Raw genomic sequence first — 20,708 nt, 5'->3', positions numbered from 1 at the left:
GGGACCTCAATCATGACCAAAACTGTAACTTTATGCTTCTAGAACCCACAGAGGGTCCAGATCTGAAGTTACAACCTCAGATCTAGCCCATAGCTCATCTTACCAACTTAATATTCCACAAAAACCCTAAAACTCAACCAATAGAAGAGATCTACAAGGAAAATGGCGATTTGGGTACCTCTAGAAGATGATAACTGAGATAAGTGTTGATTCCCACACTCTACTTGCTCCAATCTCCTTCTCCTCCAAGCCTTCTCCCTCCAAAGATCCTCTTTCCAAGCTTCAAACGCACAATGGGCACACATACATGTATTTGGGTTCTCAAGGACTCTCTAGAACTGTAAAGAGGCCCAAGGGAGGCTAAGGTTCCTTTAAATAGGGTGAAACCCCCGTGATTTAGGGTTTCATCTGCCAGCTCCTATTCGCCGAGTCCCAATATGGACTCTTCGAGTAGGTCACTTAACTCGCGATCCCACCCGCTGCTACTCGACGAGTAGGGCAACCAACTCGTCGAGTAGGGCCTAACCCAATAAATTTTATTTAAAACAATACCTGAGAATCGGGGCGTTGCATATTAAGAATGTAACGTCATATTTGTTGGATTAAGTGTTTAAGCTCGTAACTATAATTAGTATAAACTTGAATTGATAGTATCACAATCCTTTTGGGTTGTCATCAAACCTAGCAATCAGACATGATGATTTTTGGAGAGAGAAGTTGATTTATTATTTGATTAATAAACTAAAATAAATAATTTATAATATATTATGAGAATAATATATTAATTAGAAATAATAATATTTAATTAATAATTAATCAAAAATTAATTGGAATTTTTTCAGGATTAATGGAATTAATTAAATGTACAGGGTCTAAAGTGCAATTATTCAATAGTTGAGCAAAATGCTCCATAACCTTCCACTAAGAGGGTGGACGGTTTCTAGGGGATAATTTAGGGTTTCTATATTATCTCATATGGATAAAAAAGAAATTAGATGATTACCAATTTGAAATATTATTCTTATATACAGATTATGGTCATCCATGACATCCTTATACCACTATATAAAGGACCCTATGCCTAGCAATTTCGGAAACTCGTACCTTTAGAGAGATAGGCCAAAATTCTTCCCTCCTCCCTTCTCTCTCCATAACATGAGACTTCAGTTTGTCTGGCCTGCCTCGTAATGCCTATAACATGCCTGGACCGCTCTCCTGAGCCTACAGTCTGACTGGACCACCTCATAAGGCCTACAGTACACTTGAACCCCTATCTTTTAACATACAATTGATCCACACCTGGCTTACAACACATTGACGGCCTGCCTGAGTATCTTGTCCTATATCACAAAGCAGGACCACATCAATCCACCACCCACTATGTTGACATATGTAACAAACCAACAATCAAGTAAAGATATAAAAACAATCAACTATCTACACTAGTCTGCCTATCTAACAACTCATTACCACATACCAAGCCTCATATAGTACATTACCACATACCAAGCCTCATATAGTACATTATGCCACTACCGACAAATCTACATGGAATGCATGGCTATATGTAACGAAAGGTGAGATAGACATTCAAACAGGTGATCTCACTATAGAGTCACAACCAAACAAGGAACATGCAAGAAAGTCTAGGTCCAGAGTTCTCAGGCTATCCTACGTGACTACATACAACCCCTAAGGCCCTCTATTAGACGATCACTAACCTACTAGTACTCTAACCAGTATACCAATACTCTTATATTCTGAGACATAAGGATACCTACTGTAACACGTAGTATAGTGAGGAAACTCACCTAAAATGCAGAACTGGATAACACTGCAACCCTCTTAAATCCTCGCACTAAACAATCATGCGAACCGATAGTCACCCAATCAAAGAACACACCCTGTTCAACAACCCAAAACTATAGGTCAAACACAAGGTCAAACTGGTCAAAAGTCAACGGCCAACAGGTCCACGACACCCATGACGTGACAAGATCTTTGCCACATTATGGCCAATTAAGGACAAAACAGTCGAGCAGCTGAGCACCTCCACGTCGTGGTTTCTAGCATAATGCCAAAATCTTCACTAAGAGCTTAACCCTTACATATATAAGCCCGTAACTTCAGATCTGTCACACCCCCAAACCGGAATGGCGGAAACGTTCGGGGGCGGAGGACATCATGTATAGTATCACAACAATTGCATAATAGTAATCAAAGCAAACACAACCATTACATTGACAAAATACAGTATTTACATATGTTTAATACATAGTTTTTATGACATCAAAAAAGTATAAGAAAAGTATAAAAGACGCGACTCTATGATCCCCGTCTTCTCAAAACCTGTTGGTGTACCTGTCTACCGGTTCCCTGAGAATACAAGTGGTTTCGAAAGTGTATCAACATTTAAGTTGGTGAGTTCATAAGTATGTTTTTGAGATGGAAAGCTTGTTCTTGTTCTTTGAAAATGTTATAGTGTACTTCTATAAAATCCAATATTTTCTTTAGTATTTGAAATGTAGTCTTAGACCTTAAGTCCAAAATGTATGCAGTTATTGTATTTTGAAATAGTGAAGTGTACTCTATAATAATGAGTTGTAGTCTGAAATAGTGATTTGTAGTCTTATTAATAAATAAAACTATGTCATGAGTGTTTCTTGAAATTGTACATTGCACTAGTATACTCTGTAGTAGTGTCTGTGGTAGTGCTCGTAGTAGTGTTTATATGAAAACCGTATTGTATAAGTGCCCAAAATCCACTACCTGTAGTGTAAACTAGTGTACTATAGTTTCATTATTTAGATGAAACCATTTGAAGTAGTGTACTAGTGTTAATCCCGTAAACTAATGTTTTAGTTGATAATATTGTGAGTTTCATAAAACCATGCTTGATATGACTAGTGGCCTCTACGACGTTCTTCAGGCATCAGAATGTTATGACATTTGTCACCCCAGGCCTGTCGGCCTAGCTATTGCAAGCAACTCAGGTGCAGGATTGTTAGTCCCGTATAGATCTATACACAAATTCACGCTCTCCCTCCAGGAGACTCTAGTTATAATTTATAGGACTTAGTACTGTACCCTGATGGGTACCCCGAAGTAGTGCCTCATAACTCTGTATTAACTAGTTTACGTGTAGTGTAGTAGTGTTCTCTTATACTTGAAACTGTATATATTACCTTGTAGTAGTGTACTTTGTAATGTAAATAATTATACTTAAATAATTATTTAGTAGTGTATCCTTGAATTAGTGTAATAGAGTAGTGTTCCATAAACTAGACCTATTATAGTTTATATACTTGTTTCTGTATAGTGTTCTTTGAGCATGTAAATAGTGTAGTGTCTCGCAAACTATACCTATTATAGTTTGAATGCATGTTCTTGTAATGTTTATTGAACTTAGCAAAATAGTGTAGTGGTTCATAAACTATACAATTATAGTTTTAAATGTATACCCTGTAATGAACTGAAGCATTTGCAAAGAGTCGAACTAAGCATAAATAGGCATTTGAAAGAAGAAACAATTTCGATTTATATTTAGAAATTTTAATTTGGTGGACAAATGGGATTTTCTGTGTGTTCTTGGGTGTTTTCGGTTGGAGCTTGAAGATTTGAAGATATGGATGAATGTTCTTGGTGTTCTTGGTGAAAATAAGAAGATCTGGGTAGAAATCTCTTGAATATATGTTGTTTACGGATGATACTTGAGAGCACAGTGGGAAGTATTTACGATTGAAAAATTGCGAAATGAATTTGGTTCACGGTTGAAACTAATTATATAAGGGTGGTTTACGGTTCATATTGGGCCTTAGGCCTTGGGTTTTCAGTCCACTAATGGACCTTTGGTTGAGTTTTTGGCCTATTAAAGGGTGTTTTCGGTCATGCTTGACCGAAAACTCTTGTTCTTGATTTGTTCCAACCGTAAACTCCATTTGAATTGGATTACATGGCCGAAAACTACTTGGTTCTTGATTTCCTTGGACCGAAATCTATTTTTATGGTGATTATTTTATAGTTTAAACCTTAATCTTTTATCTTATGTTAATTTATACTAACAATAATCAATCTTAGGTTTCAAACTATAATTAGTTATTGTAACGCCGGTGTTTCTAGGCTAGGAATTAATGATGATGTAATAGTCTAGGTCAACATTTGTAATTTGTTTTGAAATAATAAAATGTATTATTTGAGTATTATATGTTTTATACTTAATTATTATAATTTAGTGAATTAAGGATAAAAATAAGCATCGAAAATAAATATTAGATGAACTCGATATCTATAAAGAAAGTTGTAGTGGTTGAAATAAGGATTCCGGAGATATAAAGAATACCGAAATCCGAGTTATAACGAAGAAGTTATGACCTGTCGAAGTTTTGCGATATAATCGGCACGACGCTGTATGACGTAAAAAGTGAATTTACAATAAAGTGCTTTTTGTCCTTAGCAATATAAATGAAAGTCGTAGTGTTCGTTAAACCGAGAGCGTGCATAAAATGAATGTCCAAATTTGACTTCGTATGAGGAAATTATGAATTTTCTAAGATTTGACATAGCAGTATGCAACCCGAAACTCGAATTTTAGATCGAGTGATTTTTAGCCGAAACAACCTAAACGAGAATCGAAGATCTTGTTGATAGTAGTTCAACGGTAAAAAGACAGACGAAAACGGACTTCGTATGAAGAAGTTGTAAATTTTTAACGGACTTTTCCTATCCCGACCTGTTAAAAATATAACTTTATAAATAAAGTCAAAATTAGCCGACATAGTCCAAACGAAAGTTGTAGATCATAGTTTCACCTACACGTGGATATAAAGAACGTAAAAAATGGAGCTCGTATGCAAAAGTTATAAATTTTTGAAGTTTGAAAATTCGGAGTACGCCCAACGTACTCGTGTTCACCGTCCGAGATTGGCCACGTAACCCTACTCCTTCGCATGATGGACACGTGTCATAATCCAAAGATATTTACAATGTTTTTCCTTAAAACCGCACTTTTAATCTCTCAAGCCTTCAACCGATCTATCCTGGAAAACGGGTGTTACAAAAAATATTATAAAAAAAAATTAAAAAGGCAACATAGTATTTTTCAAGTTTTTCATTGGTTTTTAACCCATTTCAATTGTATAAAGAATTCTTAAAAAATAATGTAGGGAATAAGAATTAAGAAACAATTTAACTTAAAAAATAATCAAACATTCTTGTAGATATTAAGGTTAAGGAATGATTTAAGTGGTAGAATTATTGTAAGAAAATAACATTTTGTAAGAATAAAAAAATAAGATATCATAAATAACGTTCTTAAAGAATAAAATATGAATAGCAAATATATTACTTACATTTTTGAAAAATAATATAACATTATTGAAAAAATAACAAAAACATTCTGTTAGAAAGAACTAACAAAAATGCTTATCTTATAACTAATCAAATAAAAAAGATTGGACCTATGAAGACAAACATTTCACATGTTATCTCGTTAAGTTGAAAATTAATTCATATTTATATCTTTAATCAATTTATATTTTTTTTTTGCCAATTGGGAATAGCCCAATTGAGGCTTAGTCTTTTAATATGGGAGAATGGGGATAAGATTCGATACTTGGTGCTAACAAAAATTGAAGTATTAACACTAACTTAAGATTTCGTTCAACAAAATATTTAATTACTTTTAATGATATATAGTTATCTATATTTTAATATAAAATTCTATTAGTGTGTGTGTGTATATATATATATATATATATATATATATATATATATATATATATATATATATATATATATATATATATATATAGAGAGAGAGAGAGAGAGAGAGGAACAATCATTTGAGAACTCATAGTTTCCCGATGACCCGAGAACTAAAAGTGGAGCGTTGATCAAAAAAAAAAAGAATGGCCAAGATGCATTGTGACATTTTTGTAAATAAATAGAAACTTGTAGAGACAGGGGTATCTTAACTTAAAAGTGCAAGGGTATTATAGGAAACACAAATTTGCTCTATCCCGATGAAAATGTCTGTACGTATCGGCTTCCATCGTCTTCGTAGCGTCCGTGTATCGCATCATCATACCAACCACCTCCATCTCAACCGATCGCCTACATCTACAAATCAGAATCAATTTCTCGCCTTCTGTTTCGATTTGAATGCTTTGATCGATCTCTTTCCTCTAAATCAATCTAGTTTGGGGAATTTGTTATGCATTACGGCAATCAAAAGCAATCGTAAATCAACTCAAGTTGGTCTTTTAATCCTCAATTAGAATCTAATGCCTCATGTTGATTGTGTTTCTTGAAACTATTTTGAAATCGTTGATTGTCTTTTGATTATTTATTTATGATTTATTAATGGATCTTTGTAATTTTGATTACCTGTATTCCTTTGCTATCACATAAATCTTCATCTTCATCGCATTTCAGAACTCACCACACTGATGACGGTGTCGATCCGAAATTCATCGTCTCCTCCGTCAATTGTCTCCTTATTCATTGCATCAAGTAAGGTGAAGACTCTACGTGGATCGTTGAAATGTAGGATCCTTCAAATCTGAATTCTTAACCACAAAATGCAGTGGAGTTTTCGTTTAGGTCGTCTCATCATCCACTCCGTCTCCAGTAAGTTCATTCTCATGTGCAATTTCTTTGTTGCTCATTACTCTAATTTAGCATTTCAACTTCACTACAGTGAACAACTAGGTTTAATTATAAAAAAAAGAAAAAAGAAGGCAAATAATTCTTTTAAAAATTGGTGCTCGATCAAAGTTTAGTGGATCATTCACCCGAGTTACTATGGTAAAAGCTTTTCATTTAGCTGTGGATCCATTCAAATATTCATTACTCACTTTATCAATTGACTTTATATACATGATGGTTCCAAAGTTTTAGTTAAAGGAAACCCTTGTTCTGATTCTCATGATTCATTAGGTCATAAAAACCAGCGTGATTCATCAAAAAAGATGCCATGGGAGAGTAGAAGAATGCCAACAACAAATAAGAATATCCTTTGGTTGCTCCATGATTTTACTAATCAGTTATTGTTAGGAGGGTATAATGGTAATTACTGTATTCTCAATGAAACTATATGTTGTTATCCGTGGTGTCATTACTCATTACTAATCAGTCCATATGTATTCTTAAGAGTGTTAATGCAGTCAATTCGTGAGGATATTGAGAAATAACACCATGCTATTGAAAACATCGATGTTGTTATATTCTTCCAAGTTGCTGAATTTATTATATCTTTCTAGAATCACAAGTTACTTGCTTCAAAGGTGAGATCTTTATTAATGGTTTCATCTCAAAAGGCTTGAAAATATGTATTTCTTTAATGGGCTTTTGATGCTTTAACAGCCTGATGCTGAAGTCAATGTATCTGAATCTTCTAAAGATCATGATGCTGAAAGCACATTGTTTGAAGCAAATATATGTGGGTCAATTTTTGAAACAATGAATAAGCCAATGTTTCTACTTGTTGTATCAAAGTGGCGTTCTGCATTTGATGGTATGAAGGAGACAAATGACTATAAATTTCTTTATGTTGCTGAATCTCTCATGAAAATAATGGTGTGTTTTTTTGATGTTTTCTATATTTAGATGACTCTTGGAGCTTTAGTTAAAACTATTAAGTGTTTTTTTTTTCTCCTGTTTTGTAGATAAACATGTTAGATTTGGTGCTTAAGATGTCACCAGATAATTCTAGGGAGCCTCAAACTGCACATGTTCTTATTTACAAGTTATTTTATGATTAGACATATCAAGGGATGGCCTACTTCCTGTTTAATTTGATCAAGACATTTAATACACACAAACAACCAAAAAGGTTGGTTCTTTTCTGTTATGATTGAATTACAACTATTTTCTTGTAAATATCCTATAATTGACTCAAGGAGATGATAGAGGTCCAAGTCAAACAAGTAACTTTTTTTTGTGTTACAGTTTCTATATCACAAGTCAATTATAGAAGACATAAGTAAGCATGTATAATCAACAATTAATGAATACATGCTTCTTAAAGCAAGGGGGTCTTGCTTGATAAGTGCAAATTGTTACTTAAAATGACATTTTTTGCAAATAGAAAAGTATCGTATTTTTTTAGAATTAATATTGCTACCTTTTGTTTTATTCATCATTTTCTTATAATTTTATCATGTTTGTTTATCAGTGATCTTGCTGATTTGGTTGAAACAATTCATATAGTCATACGGCTGATGGAAAATCTTCAATCACGTGGTACATTGAGGGTATGTTCATTTCAAGATTTTACTACATAATATTTTTAGCAGGTAAATTCATTTATTAAATATTTATAACAGTTCTTGCTAGGATTGATAAAGATGAATTCATAAGTTATAACCACATTTTTTAAATATATTGCAGGGTTATGCTGTTATTGTTTGGATTATGAAAACTAGGAAATTGTTGAGTCACACTCTTTTGATAACCGAACTCTTTTAGTAGGTAAATTCATTTTCCTTAGAACAAGTTACAAATTTGCTCCCTGAATATAGCTGGTTTTTGCAAATATGATACCTAATTCAAAATACTAAGACTTTATTTTTGGTACCAAAATTGCAAAATCAGCTTTACTTAGGGGCCAAAAGTATACACATGTAAATCACATGTGATTCACATATAAATCACATGTAATTCACAAGTGAATCACATATGAAATATATGTGATATTGTGATTTACATATAAATCACATGTGATTCACATATAAATCACATGTAATTCACAAACGAATCACATATGAATTACATGTGATTCACATATAAATCACATGTAATTTACATATGAATCACATGTAAATCACATATAAATTACATGTGATTCACATATAAATTACACGCGATTCACATACAAATAACATGTAATTCACATATGAATCACATGTAATTCCCAAGCGAATCACATATGAAATATAAATTCCATGTGATTCACATATAAATCACATGTGATTCACATATGAATCACATGCGATTCACATATGTAATTCACAAGTGAATCAAATATGAATTACATGTGATTCACATATAAGTCACATGTGATTCATATATAAATCACATATAAATCACATGTGATTCACATATGAATCACATTTAATTCATATGTAATACATGAGTGAATCACATATGAATTACGTCTATATGCACACATGTATTTTGTGTGAGAGTTCTTTGTTTTTATTTTCTTGTGAATTTCACATTTGAATTTTAAAAGATACAATCACATGTGAATATCACATTATATAATCGCATGTGAATATTACATGATATATACATATGCATTTTTACGAGTGTTCTTGCATTAATCATTTTTTTTTATATTTTGGTAGATTTGAAAGAATTTGTTGAAAATTTTGAAGATGCAAAAATTGATAAATTGAAGAAAATATGAAAATTTATAACATTATGAATCTTTGTAGTTTTTTTTATATATTTTATTTGTATCAAACAAAGTACTTGTACTATTATATTTATAGATTGATTAATAAAAATAAGATTTTTTATGATTACTTACATATATTATAGTATAAGAAATATGCATATATGCGTTTGAAAAAATATGCATATAACACCACACCTAAAACGTTGATTTTTTTAGTTAAAAGAAATTAGGTAGACCTGGCAATGGGGCGGGTTTGGAGCGAATCGACCTTGATCCAAACCCTTTTAACAAATTTCAAAATCCGATCCCAACCCGCTCCGCAACCCACAGGGTTTCGAATAATCAAATCCATACCCTTATCCACCGAATCAATGGATATCCAAACCCACCCCGTAACCTATAGGCTTTTTGAATTATCAAACACATTTTACTTAATTCATAAAATAATATTTCTTAAATAAAACAAATGTTAATTTAAAAAACACATTACGTACTTAAGGACTTTCGATTGGAATTAAAAATCACTAGTGTAGTAACTTCTGATTTATTTTTTACTATCAATTGTAGTGATAGAGAATAGAAATGACAAATTATCTTTCAGTTGGTGAATGAATTTATTGATTTATGAATGAAATATGATGATTGCTTGATGAAATATAAATGAAATGACATCATAATTCTTAGTAGAAGACTGGAAGTCTAGAAGTTGACTGCTTGATTCTTATTTATAAACAGTTTGGACTTTGGCATTTTCCCTTTGGACTTTCGATTGGAATTAAGATTAAACTTTAAGCAATATAAAATATAAACCAATAATTCGAAAATTATACGGGGCGGGTTATAATCGGAGCAGATCAGTGATGATCCATACCCGACCCTTTTAATAAAAGGGTTAGCGGATATGGGTCGTTAACGGGTAAACGAATCAAAAAACTATGCTCCAAACCCATATAATTCTTAAGGGTTTGGGTCGGATCAGGGTCAAAACCTGCTCCATTGCCAGATCTAAAATTAGGTTATTTATTTATTTATTTAATAATAAATATGCTAGGTTTTTTTTTTTTTTTTTTTTAATTTACTTTTTCAAAAAATGTAGTTTTTTTTAAAAAAAATTGGAGTTTTTTTTTTGAAAGAGTTACGTTTTTTTTGAAAAAAGAATGCCGTTTTTTTTTAAGTTGCAGTTTCTTTTGAAAAAATTGCAATTTAAAAAAAAATCAATTTTAACAAAAAAATTACAGTTTTTTTTTTAATTTTTTTCAATTTTTTTTAAATTATTGTTTTCTGAAAATATTAAAAAATCTCCATTTAAAAAAAATTATTTAAAAAAAAGTTATTTAAAAAAATATATGAAATTTGATTTATTATATTAATTGTGTCAATAACACAAAAAAATAAACATTAAATGAGATCGGTAAAATTACGATCATGCCTTTAATGAATTCGTTTCGATCTAACGCTCTACTTTTAGTTCTCGGGTTATCGGGAAACTATTAGTTTTCAACCGATCTCACCATATATATATATATATATATATATATATATATATATATATATATATATATATATATATATATATATATATATAAACTGTAAATAAATATAAAAATACTAGAAAAGTATTTAAAAGTTAAAAGAGTGTTTGAAATAATTCTTTTTATTTAAAACTAAAATAAAGGATTTAAATGTTCACTTGTGTACTTTCAAACAATACTTTTAAAAAAAGAAATCCAAGATTTTTACATAAAATCACTTGAAACTCGTTAACAGGCTACACAAATAAAAGCTTTCAGAAACCGTCAAATCTATTCATCACTTTCACTCCGATCCGGATATGCTTTTCTCCTGATAACATTCCCGGATCTTGTAGAATTACAGACGCAATCGCACAAATCGACATTATGCCCGTCGCAATTCATAAATCCATCTCCGGCGAATCAAATTAGGGTTCCGATGTCACTTAAGCTGTAACTGTCTATGCGAATGGAGTCTCTGCAACAGAGAGTAGAATCATGGATCAGAGACCAAAGAACGAAGCTCTTGAAGGTCACTTGGCCACAACAATGGCCTGTTGCTATGAAATGGCCTTGGATAAAAGGGAGAGAACACAGGAAACGAATGCAAGAAGAGTATAAGCTTCGGAAGACGCAACTTCACAATCTTTGTATCGCCCTCAAGGCCGATTCTCTTTCGGATTTGCAGGATATCCTTTGCTGTATGGTGCTTTCTGAGTGTGTTTACAAGGTGTGTATGTTGCTCTACGTTTCCGAGTGTGCTTTTGTGATTTTTGAGTTAATCAATTTCTTTGAGCGGTTGTGCATTTTACTTTTGCAATTGGTATGCTCAATCCCATTTCCCTCTTTTCATCCTTTTTGCTGCCTTTGGTTGATACTGGAATCATTGTGAATTCTTGAAATTGATGATAGAGGGATATTAATGTACCATAATAATACTTACTATTGTCATTACAGAGACCTGATGCTGAACTGGTTCAAGCTGTGAATAAATTTAAAGCGGACTTTGATGGTCAAGTTGTTTCTTTGGAGCGCATCCAGCCATCTTCAGATCATGTCCCTCACAGGTGGGTTATTATTAGCGGTATTTCATTGTTGTGATACCACCTATAAAAATCTTATGTTTAGGCATGTCTGTACAGGTATCTTCTAGCAGAAACAGGAGACACATTATTTGCTTCCTTCATTGGAACCAAGCAATACAAGTACGTTTTAACTGTTAACATAACATTATGTTGCTCTTATGACTCTTATTTCTAGAGAAACAGTTTTCTTATTGTTTTGGAGTAATTAATAGGGATATGATGGCTGATGCAAATATACTTCAAGGTGCCATATTCCACGATGATGCTTTAGAAGACACTGAAGAAATTACAACAAAAAACTCGCCTCAAGTTGACAGCCAGAAGACCCTTGGAGCAAAGCCTCAAGGAGTAACTTCAACTAAACCTGCTGCTCATCGGGTAAAGTAAAGTTGCTGCCTTTTTATCATTCAGACATAATTCCAATCAATCACCCAGTAACATGGAAATGTGAGATAACATTTTGAACAATTTTTTAGGGCTTCATGTCTCGTGCCAAAGGGATACCTGCTTTGGAGTTATATAAACTGGCTCAGAAAAAGAAACGAAAACTTGTTCTCTGTGGACATTCACTTGGTGGAGCAGTAAGTTTGTATTGTCCTTGGTCTTTCTTCTTCAAATATTAAATTTTTTACATTTTTTTTTCTTCCCTTAGGTTGCTGTTTTATCTACCCTTGCTATCTTGAGGGTGATTGCAGCTGCTTCTTCATCAAAAGAACATGAAAAAGTTCATGTAAAGTGTATCACATTTTCCCAGCCTCCTGTTGGCAATGCTGCCTTAAGAGAGTAGGTCTTATGGTTTCTTAATGTTGGCGTATGTGGTATGTCATATAACTACTGACATACAATTATACAAACAATCTTCTGTTTCAGTTATGTTAATGAGAAAGGGTGGCAGCAATACTTCAAGACTTACTGCATTCCAGAGGATCTTGTCCCCCGTATATTATCCCCTGCATACTTCCATCACTACAATGCACACTCCTATGTACCTCCAGTTGACATTGTATCAGAGAAACAAAAGGCAAAAGTTAAGGAGGATGAAAAAGAGCAGTTAGTGTTGGGTTTAGGACCTGTACATAACTCTTTCTGGAGACTTTCCAAACTTGTACCTATAGACGCTGTGAGAAGACAACTTAATAAATACACTGGCAATACATTTGGTTCTTCTGTGAATCCTACCACTGATTCCAACTTAACATCTTCAATCCAAGACACTGAAGATGCTCCACAGTCTCTTGAGATTGAAGAGGATTCTGATGGCATTTCTCTCAAACCATATCCCACCACAGATAAAGGAGATCCATATGAAACAATAAAAGATAAATCATCTAATAAACGTAAGGCATGGCATAGAGTACCTGCTTTGCCTTCATATGTCCCATTTGGACAGGTAAATTCTACATATTATATACAAAAACAGTCAAGAAACTTAATATATATTATTTGATGTAATGGAGATTATCTATCTTTTTCATAGCTTTATCTTTTGGGTAATTCGTCTGTGGAGTTTTTATCCGGTGCAGAGTACTCAAAGTTGACATCGGTAAGATTTATATTCTGTTATTCATATAGATTAACATTTGGTACTTTGTTAAAAATCCCTTTTCTTGAATTTCTCATTTTGTTTGCTTTGTTTTGGCAAAGACATATTCAGGTTAAGTCCATAATTGCTGAACTAAGGGAAAGACTTCAGTCTCATTCCATGAAATCATATAGGTCAAGATTCCAAAGGTACCCCTATCTTATCTTTCAAACTGGTATTAATTGGACACAAAAACCAACATATGGTTTATGGTTACAAATTTACAATCTTTCCTTCATTTTTTTATAGAATCTACAATGATTGCATGAGAGACAACTCTTCATCCTTCTTGGGAATGGATCAACAACAACAATTTCCTCAATTACAAAAATGGCTTGGTATTTCACTTGCTAACACTGTTGAGCTTGGACACATTGTGGAGTCTCCTATTATATGCACTGCCACCTCTATTGTCCCCCTTGGATGGAATGGTGTTCCTGGTGAAAAGAACATTGAGCCTATCAAAGTAGACATTACTGGTGTTGATTTGCACCTATGTACCCTAGTTCAAGCTCGTGTCAATGGTAACTGGTATTATTCTTTTCCAATTCTTTTTCACATTTTAATTTTGTATGTCTACTGTTATTTCATCTTTCCAATAATGTAATATTATCAACATACAGGTGTGCAACAAGTGTTGAAGCTTTCCCTTCTGGGCCGAATAATAATAATAATCATTCGGATGATGGAGTCAAGTCAGGGATGCAAAAGATTAGGGTTTTAGTTGGGAGACCTTTGAAACAACCTCCAAAGAATCAAATAACCACAGATTCATTAATTTCAGCTTTTCCTTCTATGGATTTAAACCCTGTTGATCAATTGGGGAAATTCATGTGCCCTGAAGGTCTAAGTGACTTTGTTGTATTTTGTACAACTGATTTCTCCACCATCTCAAAAGAGGTTCATGTTCGTACCCGTAGGGTCCGCTTGGTTGGCCTTGAGGTATTTATGTCTAAAGTTTTAATCTCATCTTTTACAGTGAATTGCAGAAATGGTCCCTGTGCTTTTTTATCTTTACCATGTTTAGTCCAAAACTGAGACCTTGTTCACTTTTGGTCCTTATTTTAAGTTCTATATCAATTTTGGTTCTCCAACTTTGTGAGTTTGGTTCCAAGGACCAAGATTGATATGAAACATTGAAATAAGGGTCAAAATTGCAAAGGGTTTCAATTTTGTACTAAACAAGGTAAAATCAAAAGGCATAGGGACCGATTCTGTAATTTACTCCATTGTTTATTATTTTCTGTAACAAGGCCTGAGTGGTGGGTTGTGTAGGGTGCTGGCAAAACTTCACTTTTAAAGGCAATATTAGATCAAGGAAGGGCAAATATGTCAACCAGTGTTGAAAATTTTCCCATGGATGTTGATGTTAAAGAAGGGTTTGCTGGTGGTTTATGCTTTACAGACTCTGCAGGAGTAGATTTACAGGTCCTTATATATATATATATATATATATATATATATATATATATATATATATATATATATATATATATATATATATATATATATATATATATATGTTTTTTAATAACAGAATTGGAATTCAAGATTCAATTCCATGGACAATTTTCAATTCTGTCATATTCTTTCAAATTCCATGTTTGATGGAACGGATTTTACCATTCCAAGGACTCTGTGGTCTGTGCAAAAGACATAAACGCCCTCCTCCTTATCATGGAAAACAGTCCTTGTTTGATATTTTTTACATATGTGATACAGGATCTGAACAAGGAAGCAGCTCGTTTCAAAAAGGAATTATGGATGGGGATTCGTGACATAAACACAAAAACCGATTTAATAATTTTAGTCCACAATCTATCACATAAAATCCCATGGTATACACTACAATCAAACACATCAACACGCCAACCATCCCTCTCATTTCTATTAGATGAAGCCAAAGCACTTGGAATCCCATGGGTCCTTGCAATCACAAATAAATTTTCTGTAAGTGCTCACCAACAAAAGCCAGCAGTTGAAGCTGTTCTTGATGCGTATCAAGCAAATCCAACCACAACTGAAGTCATTAATTCATGTCCATATGTTATGCCAAGTCCTGCAACTGAAGAAATTATAGATCCTGATGTGAAATTGGGTCCTCATAAGTTGATTGCGGGCCCCATTAATTTAGTTAGACGCTCGTTTCAGAAGAGAAGTATGATTCTTCCTGTTGAGGGTGTCAGTGCCCTTTGTCAGCTTGTACATCGTGTCCTTCGTAACCATGAGGAGGTTGCTTTGGAGGTAACTTTTGGCATATCATATTTCTATGATTTGTTTATTAAATTTTTACTTGAAAATTCAGATTCTGTTATTGAAATTTGGTTTCTATTTTTGGAAGGAACTTGCAAAAGAGAGGCTTATGGTGGAATTATCGAAAGGGAGAGAATCGGGAGCTGATGGGAGTAGAGAGGCGATGGCAAAGGCAAACTCATTGACAGCTGCAGCTGTTGGTGCTTCTGTTGGGGCGGGTGTTGGACTTGTCATGGCCATTGTTATGGGGGCAGCTTCTGCATTGAGGAAACCTTAATAGATTTATTGTTATTGGTGCTTTCTATTTAGTTTATGGTTAGATTTTTGGTGGTGGATGAATCATGAATCATAAGTTGTAGATTGTATTTGTGTAGTGGGAGGAGTTAAGAACATACATTTATTTATTTTTATTGCTAGTTCATTATTATGTCGAAGCTTATTAAATGTTTTAAGCTATAATCCAACCCTATATGCCAGATATATGCATGAAATGAGATGCAATGAAATGTATCATTAAGGAGAGATAAATGGTGTTTATATGTGATTTAGGAATACAACATTTGGTGTAACCTTAAATTCATACACAAGAAACAAAATCCAAATAGAAATTATAATGTTGGCTCATCACTACAAAAACAGGGATTCACTTGACACTCAAGAACTCACCGAGAACAACAGGAAGAACGGCTGGTGGAACCATTGATGAGGCTGACACGATTAGAAGACAATTCAGCCTTGTAGGAATCAGAATTCAGAACCTTCCTTCTGCTATTGTTGTAGATAGCACGGATAACAATCTGAAAAGCCTCTTTCACGTTTGTAGAATCAAGCGCAGATGTCTCGATGAAGAACAGTCCTTCCTCTTCTGCAAGTCTTTTACCTTCTTCCACACTCACGTCCCTAATATTCTCCAAATCACTCTTGTTCCCAACCAACATTCTTGCTGTCGTTGTATCACAGTGAGCTGTAACATTAAACATTCGACATTCAATATTCAAAGTTGCCTCGATGCTCGAAAAACCAGTTCACTATAGATAGTTTGATAAGTATGCAGGATGTTCAGGCAGTCTCTATTTGAGCAGATAAGTTTTCATTTAGTTATATTCAATCACGGATATGTTAAATCGGTTTGCAATTTTCATGAAAATCATGGAGATTTAAGTAAACCCTAATAATTGTATTTGAATGAACGCCGATGAAACAGTTCAGCTGAGTATTCGGCGCCATTGAAATTGACTAAAATTTTGAACAGATTAGCAAACAGAAATGAAGTGAAAACTTACTGTTGAGTTCATCAAGCCACCGCTTAATACTCTCAAAAGTAGTACGACGACTGATGTCATAAACAATAAGTGCACCGACGGCGCCGCGATAGTAGGCGGAGGTGACGGCGCGGAAGCGCTCTTGACCGGCGGTGTCCCAGACTTGGGCTTTGACTTCCTTGCCGTCGATATCCACCACCTGCGTCTGAAATTCCACACCGATTGTGGCCTTGGAGTGCAGATCAAACTCGTCTCTCGCGAACCGCGACAATAAGTTGGATTTGCCGACCGCAGAGTCACCTATCACCACTATCTTGAAAAGGTACTCTTCTCCACCTACATCTTCATCCATTTTCTTGCCTGAATTCTAGAGAGAGGTGCTTTGAGTTATGACAATGGCGTTGACGTTGGTGGACTTTTATCCGTTATAGTTGGCCTTGAGGGAGAGAAGCAGCAGAGAAAAATGCGTGATTTAAGGATTTTTTACGAATTTTTTTTTTTAGATTTATATAATAATCGTGAGGTCAAGATTAATCCGGTCTTTTTTTTGTTCGGACTTAGAGTTTGGTATAAAACGGTCATTTTACAAAACGCAAAAACATAACGAGATAACTAACTTTTGTGTGTATGTTTTTTTAAACAGTAACTAAATTTATTTTTTATTTCATTTATCATTAAACTTGTTGAAATTGTTAAAAAAAATACTAATACAACTCTAAAAAAAATACTAATACAACTCTTTATAGTAGGTTTTGCTGGATCCCAACGTTTTCTCCGACTAGGCATGAATTTTTCGTTCCCCTTCTTTGGCGAAGCATGGATTTTCCAGCCTTCTAAGTTCTTGAAAGTGGAAGCTAGATTTTTTTTTCTCTATTCTCATTCTTTTTAGAACCAAGAAATCAAGAACTCAAGATTTAAAACTCAGATGGAAACAGAGATGGAAATAGAACTGAAAAAGTTTTTGTGTCTGTGTTTTCTTTTCCTGTCACATCCTCTCTTTCTTTTCTGTTCGGAACTCAACAACTTAATATTCATCCCCATAACTCTATATCTAAAAACCAATTAAAGAAACATATAGTTCATCAAAATAAACACCAAGAACACTAAGTTTCATCATGTCCATTAGAAAAACACACACACACAAAATGTCTAATTTCTTTGTTCTGATGCGATTCGAGATCAAAATTTTTTGTCCATTAGAATCGACATGTGATTCCTAGGATGATTACATGTTTAAAAAAACCCTTTAATTTCAAGGTGGATATTCAAGATAGCCGGAAAATTCAAAGTTGGCTAGAGAGATGACCGAAAAATTCAAAGATGGTCAGAAAACTCATGTTTGGAGAAAAAGACATTGAAAACCAGCAAAATTGACTATACTCGGTCATATTGATATTTTTTTGAAGAATTTCAAAAAGTTCAATGGTGGATCAAACACAAAAGTAAGTTTAATGACTAATGTGTACAAAATTATAAATTCATTACCCTTACAACTATTAAATTACTGTTTTTAGTATGAACAAGTTTATGTCATTATGTTCTCTTTCTCCGCTCATTTTAGAAAATATTTTCAGTATAAATCAAACAAATTTCAAATTTAACTTAACTACATACAAGCTGGCAGTTGCTATCAATTTGAGTTTACGTATGGTTAATTTAAATATCTATAATTATATTTTTTTAAAGTTTGGTGAGTTTTTCTCATTGTATATTAAATACTAATTTTATATAAAAACACACACGTTAGGCATTTTTACTATTTAATATCTAAAGTTATTTTTTTTTTCTAAAGAAAACCTATAATCTTTATGACCCTTTCTGTTTTGATCATGTAATAGGTTTGCAAGTAAAATTTTGGTAATGCAAAGTTTTTTTTTTCAAAAAACCTTCACATTCACTAGAGTTTTTTTTGAATAACTAAAGGGTTCAAAAAAACGTTTTTCTTAACGGTATATGAATAATTATGTAAAGTATACGAGAAAATAATGCTCTTAAGGGGATTGACTCAACCTTATTACTGACCTATGAAATGTAATGGTTTCAAAAGCAAAATTTGAAATTTTATTTCCAAAGGGTTTAAGTGGCATAACCATCTATTTGGGTAGGATTGGAGACTTGTGTTGTCTGTACACTTTGTGGGTTGGGATACTAATACCTTTCGAATTAATATGTTTATCCATTTTACAAGTCATTATTTGTGTCGTGATTGGTATTCTAGATGGTCGTTCACGGAAGGAAAGAATTCAAAATCCCTTTCCATGGTCTTGTGTGTGATTGTTACATGTTATTAAAACCTCTAAATTAGTTTTACCTTGGGATATGGTACTACCATTGTAACACCTTGTTCCGAATTGTTTCCTAATTCGGGGCTGTGACCCGAAGATCGGTTATCATAAGGCTTATGACCTTTGGGAAAGAGAGATTTAGACCCATTTGAGTGTGGATAATGTAAGTTAGATGATCCGGGAGTCCGCTTTGTGATTTGAAGCCCAAAGGTATAATTGTAAAGTGACAAATCGGGCCTTTATGAATTCTGGATTTAAGCTCGGGAAGTTTTCAGGCAAATGAGAATTGATAGAATTATAGAGCTTCTCTTTACCTTTCCGTGGATATAAAGAATGTCGAAAATGGACTTTGAACGAAGGAGTTATGGATGATTGAAGTTAGGGGTTTTGGGACTTAGGCTAGTATGTGGGGTGTACTCTTTAAGGACTTAGGCTAGTATGTGGGGTGTACTCTTTAAGTACGTAGTGCATAGTGGCGAAGTTAATCGCGGGTGATATTCTAGTACACCAGGAGTACTCAGGAGTACGCAAGGCGTACTTCCGTCAGCTAGAAACCCTGATTTTTAAGGTCTTACCCCTATGTAAGCTCATTATGTTCATTGTGCCTTACCTTTTATCAGCCTACATACCTCCTAAACCTTAATTTTGACCCTTAGCCACCATCCTTAGTGTTCTTGAGCTCTTGGGAGGAATCTTAGTGTTTTCTTGTGCATTTAGAAGAGATTAAAGGTTATTGAAGATTCATCACTTGGAGTGGAGCTTGGAGATCCAAAATTGTCACCTCATTTGCAACCTATTGAAGGTAAAAAGTTCTTATTTTGATATCTCTTTTAGGAGATCTAGTTTCGGGTGATTTATGGCACATTTTTGTCTCTTTGGTTTGTCCTTATGAGAAAGAGTTGTTCCAAGAGCTTGGTCACTAGATCTGGATGTTTTAGAGGTTCCAAATGCATAAAATGTCATCTTGATGGTTGTTATCCACCCATGCATGTGTATTAGCTCCTTTGTTAAAGTTGTGAAGCTAGGGATTGGATTTGGGACCCATTAACCCATGCAAAAGCTCAAAGTTAATGACTTTATGGATCAAGGTGTGTTTTGGAACTAGTTCTGAGCATTGGATGTTTTGGCTTAAAGGATTAAGACCTTTTCTAAGTGAATTAGGAGCAGGGAGTGTACGCGGGGCGTACCTCTTGGTACGCAGCGCGTACTGAGTCAACATCCCGTGGGTGAGTCAAGATCCGGAGTATGTTGGGCCTACTAACTGAGTACGCAGGGTGTACTCAGTCAATGTGGACTTCTTTGACCTGTTGACTTTTTGACCTTTGACCAT

The 20,708-nt window shown here is 33.9% G+C and overlaps 2 protein-coding genes across 2 annotated transcripts; one reads left to right on the top strand and one right to left on the bottom strand.

Moving 5' to 3' along the window:
* Positions 1–11,163: 11,163 nt before the first annotated feature.
* On the top strand, positions 11,164–16,265 carry LOC111918387 (uncharacterized). The gene is made up of 14 exons (XM_023914063.3): positions 11,164–11,641; positions 11,869–11,978; positions 12,054–12,116; positions 12,209–12,374; positions 12,473–12,577; positions 12,649–12,779; positions 12,867–13,386; positions 13,474–13,539; positions 13,651–13,727; positions 13,828–14,109; positions 14,202–14,520; positions 14,854–15,006; positions 15,301–15,822; positions 15,920–16,265. The coding sequence occupies exons 1-14, from the start codon at positions 11,375–11,377 to the stop codon at positions 16,106–16,108; spliced, it is 2,970 nt and encodes a 989-aa protein (XP_023769831.1). The 5' UTR covers positions 11,164–11,374; the 3' UTR covers positions 16,109–16,265.
* Positions 16,266–16,322: 57 nt separating this feature from the next.
* LOC111918388 (ras-related protein RABA5b) lies at positions 16,323–17,565 on the bottom strand. Its single transcript, XM_023914064.3, has 2 exons — positions 17,115–17,565; positions 16,323–16,795 (listed from the first exon to the last, which is right to left on the bottom strand). The coding sequence occupies exons 1-2, from the start codon at positions 17,443–17,445 to the stop codon at positions 16,494–16,496; spliced, it is 633 nt and encodes a 210-aa protein (XP_023769832.1). The 5' UTR covers positions 17,446–17,565; the 3' UTR covers positions 16,323–16,493.
* Positions 17,566–20,708: the final 3,143 nt, after the last annotated feature.

The sequence above is a fragment of the Lactuca sativa genome, chromosome 8, assembly GCF_002870075.4.
Source record: "Lactuca sativa cultivar Salinas chromosome 8, Lsat_Salinas_v11, whole genome shotgun sequence".
NCBI classification, from domain to species: Eukaryota; Viridiplantae; Streptophyta; class Magnoliopsida; order Asterales; family Asteraceae; genus Lactuca; species Lactuca sativa.
Note: the sequence above shows the minus strand (reverse complement) of the source record. Positions and strands in the feature narration are given on the sequence as shown.

Excerpts from the sequence above, each read along its gene's own strand:
- LOC111918387 (XM_023914063.3), top strand. The coding sequence starts at position 11,375 with ATGCGAATGGAGTCTCTGCAACAGAGAGTAGAATCATGGATCAGAGAC. Across the intron at positions 11,979-12,053 it reads TCAGATCATGTCCCTCACAG|GTATCTTCTAGCAGAAACAG; the intron begins GTGGGTTATTAT and ends ATGTCTGTACAG. Across the intron at positions 15,823-15,919 it reads ATGAGGAGGTTGCTTTGGAG|GAACTTGCAAAAGAGAGGCT; the intron begins GTAACTTTTGGC and ends TATTTTTGGAAG.
- LOC111918388 (XM_023914064.3), bottom strand. The coding sequence starts at position 17,445 with ATGGATGAAGATGTAGGTGGAGAAGAGTACCTTTTCAAGATAGTGGTG. Across the intron at positions 16,796-17,114 it reads GTGGCTTGATGAACTCAACA|CTCACTGTGATACAACGACA; the intron begins GTAAGTTTTCAC and ends TTAATGTTACAG.